Raw genomic sequence first — 12257 nt, forward strand, 5'->3', positions numbered from 1 at the left:
CGTCTGTCTCCACAAAAGGCCAAGCAGCATTATGATGAGGTCGCTACCCGTCCCTGTCATATTAACCCATTTGGAGCGGGAACCCCTTTCGGTGTTAGCGTCATGTTATGCTTTAGCTATTGAAAAAATAGCAGATCTACAAGCTCATAGCGCGCCACCGAGTGGCGCGCTACGAGCTTGCAGGTCTGCTATTTTTGAAAAATCGAAGAACGACTGACACAGAAACATAGCTTTTCCAGAAAACTGTCAGGATGTAGAAGAACTTTTTTAGAATCTGATCTCAGGTCAGAATGGAAAACTGTCAGGATGTATAAGAACTTTTTTAGAATCTGATCTCAGATCAGAATGGGTTAACGAGCGCGGTTCATTATTGAACCGCGGCCGCAGTGCTGGGAAAAATACAATCTAGTCAATGATCTTTGTGACGCGGTCCTCCTTTCATCTATCCAAGACCACAATGTGATCCAAAATGTTATGGATATTGAATATTCAATAGCCTCGTCTCAGCACAGTATTGCTTTTTGAAATGGTGTTGTATATGAAACCAATCAATCCATACTTTGACGTCTCTATGTTTTTTCCTTTCTCTCCTTAAACCATGTATTTGCCTGACGTCGACATTTTTAAGAATTCTTCTAAATCCTGACAGTTTTCTGAAATACCTCCATGTTCATCAGTGGTTCTCAAAATATTTCTTGTCAAGGACCCCCGCCAGAATTATCTGTATTTGGCCGCCGACCCCCATCTGAAAATATGTTGTTCCAGGGACCCCCCCCCCTTCCAGGAGCAAAGATATGAGTAGTTAAGAATATATATTCAAAGATTTGCACCACATTTTGACGACTTTTCAAAAATAGCAGACCTACAAGCTCATAGCGCGCCACTTGAGCTTGCAGATCTGCTATTTTTCAACAGCTAAATTATAACAATGTTTAAAACACCAAAAGGGGTTCCCTCCCAAAATGGGTTAATAATCCTATCATGAATGGTGCATCTTAAAAAAAAATATTGCTGCAATGTTAATAACGGGACCATACAAACTAAAGCATCATAATTTGAAAACAAATAATCTGTATTGTGTACAGACTCCATCTCCCTTATTCTCACACAAAAACATTAACAATTATTTTACACCTGTAAACCTGCGATGTGACAACAAAGTCAGATCTGTAGGCCAAGCTAAGATGATCTGTATCACTATCTCGGGTGGGTGAAATAAGATTTAGTACTATGTACAGTACTGCGTGTGTGTGTGTGTGTGTGTGTGTGTGTGTGTGTGTGTGTGTGTGCATTGTCAGTGACGGAGTTGAGCTCACAAGCAAATTGTGTTGAGTGGAGCGTTCTCTGGAAAGCACCACTGTGTGATGTGTATATGTAAGACAATAGAATAGCCTCTGTCTGTCCGTCCGTCTGTCTGTCTTTTACATTCTACCTGCCCGTCTCACATTATCTCTGTCTGTCCTTTTGTCTTGTCTGATTACGTCACTCACATTCTGTCTTGTCTGATTACGTCACTCACAATCGTACCTGTCTGTCTCATCATTTAATATGAAATGAAGAAAATGCCAGCACTCACTTTTTTTTTTACATGATTTTATTTACCTCTGACGATAGTGAACAACGTACGCGTTTCGGCCTGCTTGGCCTTCCTCAGCGTTGTGACAAGACAGGAAGTGTGGTATATAATATGTAGGAGATACAATCGAATGTAATTGAACGCAGGTGTCACCTGTTATCACGTTACACAGTATCAATAAGAAGACTCTATTTATGGTACCAAGACAGGATAAAAATCATGTAAGCACAGACAAATAAATAGTAAAATATGAATACATCACAATGAGCTATCATACTGAATATATATGGGGCCTGGAAAGTTAATAAACCAAACAGACAGTCATACATCTTAAACCCATTAGAAATGTAACGTATATAAAGACAATACATTAATAGAAAACATTAAATAACATTAAATGTAGATATAGGAGGGAGACCTTTAGAATCCAGATCACTCGTATCAGTTCTCATTTCAGAACTTTTAAACCGTATAATTAGAATTTGTAAATACCCAATTATATAAACCAATGTGGCCGACTATGACTGAACTCTAAAGGAAGCAGCCCTATGGAGCGTCTCAGTCCCGTCCCCTTTCATGATGACGCCAGGCCCAGGAAATAAACCCCAATGCATTTTTCCCATAGACATTTCAAAAAGTATTTATTTAAAGACCTTTCAAGCGTCGTACGAAGCCAACTCGAGATGTGACAAATCATGACAATAAACACAATATTTTGGACCAAACAAATAATTACAAAGAAGAAAAACAAGAAAAAAAGTGTTGTAACCTGCCGTTTTCTTCTTCTTTCTAATTATTTGTTCGGCCCGAAATTTTTTGTTTGTTGTCATGATTTGTCACAACTCCAGTTGGCTTTGTATGAGGCTTAAAATGTCTTTAAATAAATACTTTTTTGAAATGTCTATGAGGAAAATGAACGGGAAATCATTTCCTGGGCCCTGGTAGGGGGGCGGGACTGCGACGCTCTATAACAGCTCCTCATTGAGACCTTTGGGATGTCTGGAGTGGATGACATTTTTTTCCTCATTTAGTATAGCAAACTGCTAGAACCTTACCTCACTGAGATTAGATGGTGTAAACCCTAGCTGGAGCTATCCATGTAGCATGCGTGCCAGTGTTGAACGAACGTAACGCCCCTTTCACCACAATTGCGGTGCAGTGCTCTGTTGATACTCTGTTGATACTCTCTTTGGTCAACTGTCCCTTTATTACCAATGAGAAAGTGGTGCCACGACTACTTGTTGCTGGTTCTAGTGAGGCGTCACAGTACGTTTTAACAGCGGGCGACAGCCAGACGAATTTTCCGGAAGTGCATTATTTATCTATGGGACCCGGCAACTACTGGCGATGGTCAAAAAGTGGGCGGAGGAACGTCGGTCGAAAAGATAAAGAAATACTCATCTTTCGGGCGACGTCGCCGGGCGTGTGTGTGGGGTGTGTTAACCCATTCTGACCTGAGATCAGATTCTAACGCACAGAAGAATGGTGGTTCTTTAACGCATTTTGACCTGAGATCAGATTCTAAAAATGTCTTAAATCCTGACAGTTTAAAAAAATAGCAGACCTACAAGCTCGTAGCGCTCCACTCGGTGGCACGCTATGAGCTTGTAGACCTGCTATTTTTCAATAGCTAAAGCGCGACATGATGCTAACACCAAAATGGGTTCCTGCCCAGAATGGGTTAAAAGGTACTGTCTGTTAGCGAGGTGCTAACAGTACCAGGCTATCGTCAACACTAGTGTACACACTTTCAGGTTGTTGCCGTATCTACTCATTATTCTAACCAAACATCCATGATCCGTGGTGTTGAAAGGTCACATGCTAAAATAATCAATCATGAACATCTATGAACATGCAGTTAACAATATGGCCACCCACCAGTAGGTTTCCACAAGACCAGCAGCAGCCCAAACGTTATCACTTATTAAAGTAGCAGTAGCAGTAGCGGTTAAAATATGTGTGGGTAATACCCACACATATTTTAACCGCTACTGCTTCTCTCTGTGTAGTCATGGAATATGCATTCATTGTCATGTTATTGTTGACAATTCATGTAACATTATCTTTACAGGGACAATTGGGTAACCTGGCATGGCCAGACCTATTATTTTAACTCTGGTTTCCAGGCTAAGAATTGTGTTTGGTCAATTTAAACACCAGTATTTTCAGGACAAAATGTTTCATTGTCTGTCTCTATCCCAGTGCCTCTAATATGTAGTTTGTACTTCATCCGTCCCATCCATCCATCCATCTTCGACCGTTTATCCGTAGTCGGGTCACGGGGGCAACAGCTCCACCTGAGTGCTCCAGAGTAGTCTCGCGTAGCCAGACAACTATTCCACAATATCCGAATGCTATATAGACTAGTCTGGAACTATAACCTCCATGAGCCGAGTAAGGAAGCTGCCATTTCCGCTCACGAAAATATATTTAAAAATATCTTCACATTTTATTTATTTCCTTTTCTGCTAAGCAACAAGCTATATATGCTAAGATTAGTGACTTCCTCCTGGGCGATCCCGAGACCTTCCAAGGCCAGTGAGTCGATGTGTTTCCTCCAACTGCGCCTTGGTCTGCCCCCGGGGGTCTCCTCCCAGTGGGACGTGACTCGAGGACCTCCCTAGGGAGACGCCCGAGAGGCATCCCAACCAGATGCCCAAACCACCTAAGCTTGCTCCTTTCCAGGCAAAGAAGCAGCGGCTCTACTCCGAGTCTCTCCCGCATGACGGAACTTCTCACCCTATCTCTAAGGGAGGTGCCAGCCACGCGTCGGAGAAAACTCATTTTGGCCGTACTTGTAATACTAAATTCAGGTTCTCAGGAAAATCACAGATCAATAAAGCAAATCAACTTTTGATTCATTTTTTTATCACATATTCTCCTGCCTAATTAGCACCTACCATCATGCTACGATTCTCATTTAGGAGTGACAAGAGGGGACCGGAACCGCAATTACTACACTAGCGCAAATTGCTCCATGCGGTTCACAAGATTTCTCGTGTTTAGGTACTAAAACCACACCGCCAATAGACGAGATGTATTCGATTACTATAAATCCAGATTAGCCTCTCTTATATCTCCCACGTAGTACGCTTACCCGTCGCTAGGCAAAGCTTGCTTCCGCGGTGTGACGTCAATTAAATGTTTTCCTTCCGTCCACTTCCGTCCAATTAATTATTAGTGCGATCTTTAGCTGCGCTTTTCTCGGAATTCAAGCTCAGATTGAGGTGAGGTGACGATGTTGGGAGCTCGATAAAAAAATCAGCGCGGCCTTGTGGTTACCGTAATAGCGTTTCTGACTAAAGCGTTGGCACTAAAATGGCCAATCACTACTGAATTTTGGGGTGTTCAAAATATGACGTCCGACTGAAACCCCCACCCGGCACAGGATGGGTATATAGCGCTGGAGTCAATGGTGGCATCGACCGAGTTAAGAGGATCAGGTTAGAGACTGTTTGGGAGATAAAATAAAACAAGAGAGGTGAGGGTTGGACGGTTTGGAGACATGTGCTGCAGAGGAGGGCGTATAGATTGGGAGAGGGATGCTGGAGCTGCCAGGCAAGAGGAGAAAAGGAAGGCCAATGAGGATGTTTATGCATGCGGTGAGAGAGGACATACACGTTGTGTGACTGAGCGAGGAAGATGCAGGGAAACGCAGATGGAAACGGATGGATCCACTGTGGCTACCTGGGAATTAGAGCAGAACGAAGAAGAATTGTACAGTATATAATACCTGAATATACCGCTAATGTATTGTGACTTTCACTGGATACCAAGAACATCATTTGCGGAGCTTGCGGAGTGCAAAGTTTGTCGAGTGCCATTCAAACTGTGATGAGTAGTAGGCTACGACTGAAATTTAATTTTTACCAGTACTTTTAAATGATGGTGCCAATTGTCTAAAGTTAAACATTCTAGCTACTGATCATTTATTGTATTAGTTGAAGATGGTTCCAAAATGACACGATCGCTGTCCATGGTGCTGAACTCTACTCTCAAATCCTTTTATTTGTGCGAGGGAGAAATATAAGGCTTGTAAGCCCCGCAGTTGCGGGCATGTGTTTGTTTGTTTGTAATGCAATTGAACCCATTTAGACCTGAGGACGATTCTACAAATGCCTTCTAAATTTAAACCGTTTTCTGAAAACCCCTATGTTTCTGTGTCAGTCGTTCTCAAACATTTTCATGTCAAGAACCCCGAAAAATATATGTATTGATGGACCCCCCATCTGAAAATATGTTGTTCCTAGGAACCCCTCAGAAGCAAAGTCTTTGAGTTAAAAACGTTCGCTCTGAAAGAATATATATTCCAGATTTGAGACACATTTTCACGATTTTTCAGACCTACAAGCTCGTATGAGCTTGTAGATCTGCTATTTTTCAATAGCTAAAGCATAACATAATGCTTTAAAACACCAAAAGGGGTTCCCGCCGCCCTGAATGCGATAATGTCAAGCGTTAACTTAACAGGTTTATTATTCAAGGCCATAATGAAATATTATAGAGCTTTTCTGAAACTGCCAGTGTCTGTCCACCATGCACGGGACTGTATAATACAGCATAGGGCATTCACTTCTAGTCATTTTTACTAGTTGACTAGTTGCCTAGTTTACTAGTCAACTAGTTGTTTAACTACCTATTATATAATAGTTATTTTCTTTGTTGGAAATAAATATTTGTACATTTAAAAACTGTGTACATTGGTGACTAACTATAATCTACCTGATCTTGAGGCCGACAGCATCGGGAAAAAAATAATAAAAAATATGTTGTTCCAGGAACCCCCCCAGACGCTAAGATTTGAGTTAAAAATGTTCGCTTTGGAATATATATTCCAAATTTGCGCCTCATTTTCACGAATATCGTATGATATTAGCTTGTAGATCTGCTATTTTTTATGGTATTTTATTTAAGTCTAAAAGCAATATATTCCTTCTGCGTTTTAACCGCACAATCAAAGTGTGAGTGCTTCAAGATGAGGCGGTTATACTAGCTCTATAACCCACATCTGTTCAGAGGAGTGCTACTGGATTAACAATTTGGAATAGAGGAAAGAAACAGAACTGAAAAAAACTAAAGAACTACACAAATGTTTTATTTATTGTATTTATTATTGTCTATATTGTCATATATGTCTTATTTAGGTACTTTTGTTTTGTTTTGTTTATACAAGTGCAAGTGCAATATCATGTGTGTGTGAGATTGTATGTGATGTATGTTATAAAAAATGTTAATGAAAACTGAGAACAAAAACAAAACGAAACAAAAAAAACAATTGGAATAATAAAAGGATCATAATGGTCACTAATAGCACATTTTAATTCTAAAGCCTGATTCTTTTGCTTTGTCATACACTCGGTGGAAATACATTAGATGATCTACAAGCAAGCAAGCTTTCTATATTGGCTATTTTCAGCAAGCGACACCATCGTTCAACGGAGTATAAATGACGCACGAGTCCTGACTTTACAGCAGCTCCTGCTAAAAGTCATCTCTAGGTTGTGGTTAAGATTATGGTTTAGAGATTAGAAAGAACATTATGATTGTACTCCTAAAGTCCACACAGGCGTCTCTGACAGCCAGCCAGGCCACAGGTGTACTGTGTGTGTGTGTGTGTGTGTGTGTGTGTGTGTGTGTGTGTGTGTGTGTGTGTGTGTGTGTGTGTGTGTGTGTGTGTGTGTGTGTGTGTGTGTGTGTGTGTGTGTGTGTGTGTGTGTGTGTGTGTTGGTGTGCATGTCCTGCAGAAAGACAATCAAATCTGGCACTCTCGCCTCAGTAATAGTAGGAGTCTTGTTTAATTAAAGTTTAGGATCCACAGCAGCACTAGTCAAACCAGACGGACACGTTTTTTTCAGCAGGCCTTCTTCGTCAGTGTCGGAATTTACATGAAAGCGGAAATGACATGATTTAAATAGCATTTCTGATTAATTAAAAAGACCATACAGCCATGTCTCATTATTGTTATGTTTTGTATTATTCTTTTTTTTTTTTATTCTTTTTATGGGTTTTTTTTGTGGCTTTCCCCTAGTTTTTATGGAGGGACAAACAGTGGGCTGACTTGAATTGGGGAGATAGATGAGGGGGGTGCAGTAAAGGCTGTCGGGATCGGGAGTCGAACCCGCGGCACACTGCCAGACTGTATTACCAGCCAAGGTGCCTGGACCGCTGAGCCACGGCCCAGGCCCCCATGTCTCATTATTAATTAAATTACATTCATTATAATAAACATCATACAGAACATCATATATGGAGTCATCAGTATTATCTCATTTTAACTCACAAAATCCACAATACCAAAAAGGATACTCATAGAAAACAAGTTTAACACCAATTCACACACCAACCCCCTCAGACTAGTGTCAACTTGAGTTGAGCCTTTCCTTTTTGAAGAGAGTTGTGCATGTCCTCATAAGTCCCCCTCCTGTAGTGAGGTGGTTTTGGATCGGCCTTCGATGGAAGTCACTTTACCAGGGGTAGACACTAAGGGAAATTTGCCACTGCCCTGGGGATTATCAAGATCACTAGCCCCACCATTATCACTGGCTCAGCGGATTTGTCAGATAGGTTTTTTTGAGGGGTGCCAGCCCCTCCTATAAGTAGCCTTGCCGAGCCATGAGGCCTGCCATATGAAATCCGTGTTAACGGAATCGCGGACGGAATCGCGGAAATGACCAATAAAAACGGAATTGGAATAAAACGTGGAATATTGCGGAATTGGCCCTAATCTGGGCTGAAATTCAGTTTTCGGGAGAAAATGGAACAGTCCCTTCCTAATATTTTAGTGTAGTTGTCTCCACCAGGCCGAAGGCCTAGGGGGAGAGTATGTTTTGCACTCCGTCCGTCCCTGTGTCCGTGTGTCCGTGTGTCCGTCCGTCCGTCCGTGAGGAGCTAATCTCGGCCACCGTTAACCCGGTCGATGCCAAATTTTGCACACACACTCCCTGGATGCCAACGATGAACCTCTGCCCCAAACTTTCCAGAACGGCCTGTTATAGCGCCACCAGGAGGCCGCTTTGTGCAAAAAAAGTTTTTGCACAGTACCAGTGATGTAACTAGGGTGCGTTTTGCGTCCAAAAACGCACTTTATAGTTTTGGGACGCAATAGACCATCAACCTGTGCGTCCATGGGATGCACTACTGTACTCCCACTGAAAAGAAATCGCGGGGGGAAAAAATGCGGTAAAACAATAATCTACGGAAACGATCATTTTGTATGCCCCCATCCGACCTCATCCTATGTTATAAAAAATAAAATCCATGTAGAAATCGTTGTAGAACCACTAATTTGTTGTAACTACATTGTCAACACAGCGCGCCGCCATGTTGCTCAGGCGAGCTCTGACCGGGGAGCGGAGCGCTCCGAGCGCAGCCTCTAGAGTAGACTAGAGCCGTTTAGAGAGAGCGTGACGACAATTGACTGATCAGTGACGCTTGCAGCCCGTTGCAGCCCCACGAATAAGCAGTGAACGGAGATGTCGCAACTCTCTCAACTAAACCGCGCTGCCTCCGACAGAAATATTTAGGGGAACATGTTTTAGCGTGACAAGCAGACCCGATTCACAAACAGACAATGAGTCACTTTAAATGAGCTGTGCTGCAGTGCATTAAATGCACCATACTTAAGCTCACTGATTGCACCACATTATTATTATTATTTATATATTTTACATTATTTTGGTGCCATTATATTATTTACTGTTCTGCATACGTTGCACTGTTGTGTTGTTCTGTTTGCATACTTTGCACTGTTGTTGCAAACATCTTTGCAAATATTAAAGTTTTCAGATTTGGAAATGTATTCACTTCTTTCATACATTTCTACATGAATATAACCACATTATAACAATCAAAAATGAAATGATAGTTTAATGCTGCAATTTGTAAAAATGACAAAATGTGACTGACAAAACGTTGCTGAAGTGGGACTCATCAAATGTCCCTGGGACTCATCTACAAGACCATCCCTGCATCCTGGGACTCATTACATTGGAAACCTAATTACATCACTGCAGTACACCTACACATTTTGTCCAAACATCACGCAAATTGGTACACAGTCTCTCTAGAGCCATTCAACGAAACCGGTCTTTCAGATTTCTCAGACTCCATCCTGATTGGCTAAGATTGGCTTCCAAAGTTCACAGGAGTGCTCAGTTTCAAACAAAATGCTGCAAATCATGAACACATCGCGTGATTTGCGTGAAATTGTGCACCCACATTCCCACTAGGCCCAGGACGAAATGCCACATGAACAATTTCAACTCAGCCTCAAGGTGGCGCTATAACTGGCCGAAAAGTGTTTTTACCTCTAACTGCACGGATCTGTGGATAACTTTGTATGCCAACTCCCTAGAGGCCAAGGAAAAACCTTTGTCTGGAATTTTTCACATCTGCTCTTTATAGCGCCACCAGGAGGCCCACATATGTAAAACACATTTTCTATTATTACTCCTTCACATTTTATCCACATTTCACGCAAATCGCTACACATGATCTCCATAGTCATGTGATCAAGACAGCTTTGTTTGATTTCTCATATTCCATCCTGATTGGCCACGATTGGCTCCTACAGTTTTCAGGAGTAGCAAATGGCCACAACTCCTCAACGCAGCGTCCGATTGCGATGAAACTGTGCACGCATATTCCCACTAGGCTGAGGAAGAATCCTGGTGGAGACCTGTGCCGATTGGCACTTTATCTAGTTTTTATTTGTTGACGAAATCGTCATTTGTATTTAGTCTTAGTTTTAGTCATCAAAGCTTAGTTTTCATGTACCGGTAGTTTGCATGTAGTTTTCGTCAGTGGAAAAAGGTAGTCGACGGAAAAAAAATCTGTCTTCGTTTTAGTCGACGAAGACTAAACACTGCGTCCAACCGACACTATCTCTCTCTCTATCTATCCATCTCTCTCTCTAGTCACCGATGTGGAACTGAAGAGGCTGAAGGATGCCTTCAAGAGAACCAGTGGCCTTTCCTATTACATGACCCAGCAGTGCTTCTACAGGGAGGTGCTGGGAGATGGAGTTCCTCCTAAAGTCGCCGAGGTATGTTCAGAAACCACACACTGCACATTATGCATGCTCACAGACACACAACCCTCGCAAGGCACAAACTTGATACATACACACCTCCACCTCAACAAGGTTTCCTGCAGTGATGTTCAACCTCCTCACAACCACCCATTAGGGCTTTAACCCATTTTGGGGCGGGAACCCCTTTTGGTGTTAGCATTATGTCATGCTTTAGCTATTGAAAAATAGCAGACCTACAAGCTCGAGCTTGTAGGTCTGCTATTTTTGAAAAACCGAAAGAACGACTGACATAGAAACATAGCTTTTTCAGAAAACTTTCAGGATATAGAAGACATTTTTAGAATCTGATCTCAGGTCAAAATGGGTTTTTTTCCCCCCCAATTTTGTAGGCCTCAAGATTAGGTAGATTATAGTTATAGTCACCAATGTACACCGTTTTTAAATGTACAATTATTATTTTTTACATAATAGGTAGTTAAACAACTAGTCGACTAGTAAACTAGGCAACTAGTGAACTATAGTCAAAATGACTAGAAGTGAATGCCCTAGCCCACACACACACAAATGACATGACGCCATGCCAGTTGGCCATGCTGCAGGCATAAAAGGTTCTGCAGGCAGGTTTAGAATAGTGGACTTGACGTTTTGATTAATTAGTTTGGGCGGGAACCGCTTTTGGTGTTTATTATGTCATGCTTTAGCTATTGCAAAATAGCAGATCTACAAGCTCATAGCGCGCCACCGAGTGGCGCACTACGAGCTTGTAGGTCTGCTATTTTTGAAAAACCGAAGAACGACTGACACGGAAACATGGCTTTTTCAGAAAACTGTCAGGATGTAGAAGACATTTTTTTAATCTGATCTCAGGTCAGAATGGGTTAACTTTTCAACTTACTTTAGCAGCTTAATATTACAGCATGTGAGGGAAGATAGCCTGCGGCTTTGATGGCCTCTCAGTACAGGAAGGGGGGGAGGGGGGGGTCTCTGAGGCTGATACACTCCTCTTCCTCTTCTCAAATATGAGCCACACATCCAGCCGAGTGCTACTGTATCTGTGACTGTTATAGCCACCTATTTGGCTACAAACAGGCTAGCACCGCACGAAAAAGACCCACACTCTCCCCTGAATCAATATTTCTGGTTTGTTTAACCCATTTTTAGACCCGAGGACGATTCTATAAATGTCTTCTAAATCCTGATAGTTTTCAGGAAAAACCCTATGTTTCTATGTCAGTGGTTCTCAAGGTTTTTTCATGTCAAGCACCCCGAAACTTATATGAATGAATTTATATGAATTATATATAAATATAACTTATATATAATTTATTTATCTGAAAAATATGTTGTTCCAGGGGCACCCCCAGAAGCAAAGATTTGAGTTAGACACTCTGAAAGAATATATATTCAACGAAGTTTCTTCTTGCACTCTCCAAATATTCCAACGCCATAATATAGAGCTTTTTACACAACAAAAAGCTTGGCACTCTCTGAAAACAACACAGTCGACTGACACCCTCACACACTCTGACTGACTGACACCCCTCATATCAGGGCATCTTACTGGTATAATTATTATGAGTTATTCTATCTACTGTTATCAGCTCTTTGGATAGCCGCTATATATATGAAATGTAATTGGCAGCAGTGGGC

At 41.7% G+C, this 12257-nt stretch overlaps 1 protein-coding gene across 2 annotated transcripts in view; it reads left to right on the forward strand.

Moving 5' to 3' along the window:
* Positions 1 to 12257, forward strand: part of usp32 (ubiquitin specific peptidase 32) — a 105314-nt gene that overhangs the window by 13762 nt on the left and 79295 nt on the right. For both annotated transcript variants that reach the window (XM_083773531.1, XM_083773532.1), the window contains exon 2: positions 10492 to 10619. In XM_083773531.1, the coding sequence (XP_083629657.1) occupies positions 10492 to 10619 (128 nt within the window). The remainder of the gene's footprint in view (positions 1 to 10491; positions 10620 to 12257) is intronic.

The sequence above is a fragment of the Protomyctophum parallelum genome (assembly GCF_964188405.1).
Source record: "Protomyctophum parallelum genome assembly, chromosome: 9".
Taxonomy (NCBI): Eukaryota; Metazoa; Chordata; class Actinopteri; order Myctophiformes; family Myctophidae; genus Protomyctophum; species Protomyctophum parallelum.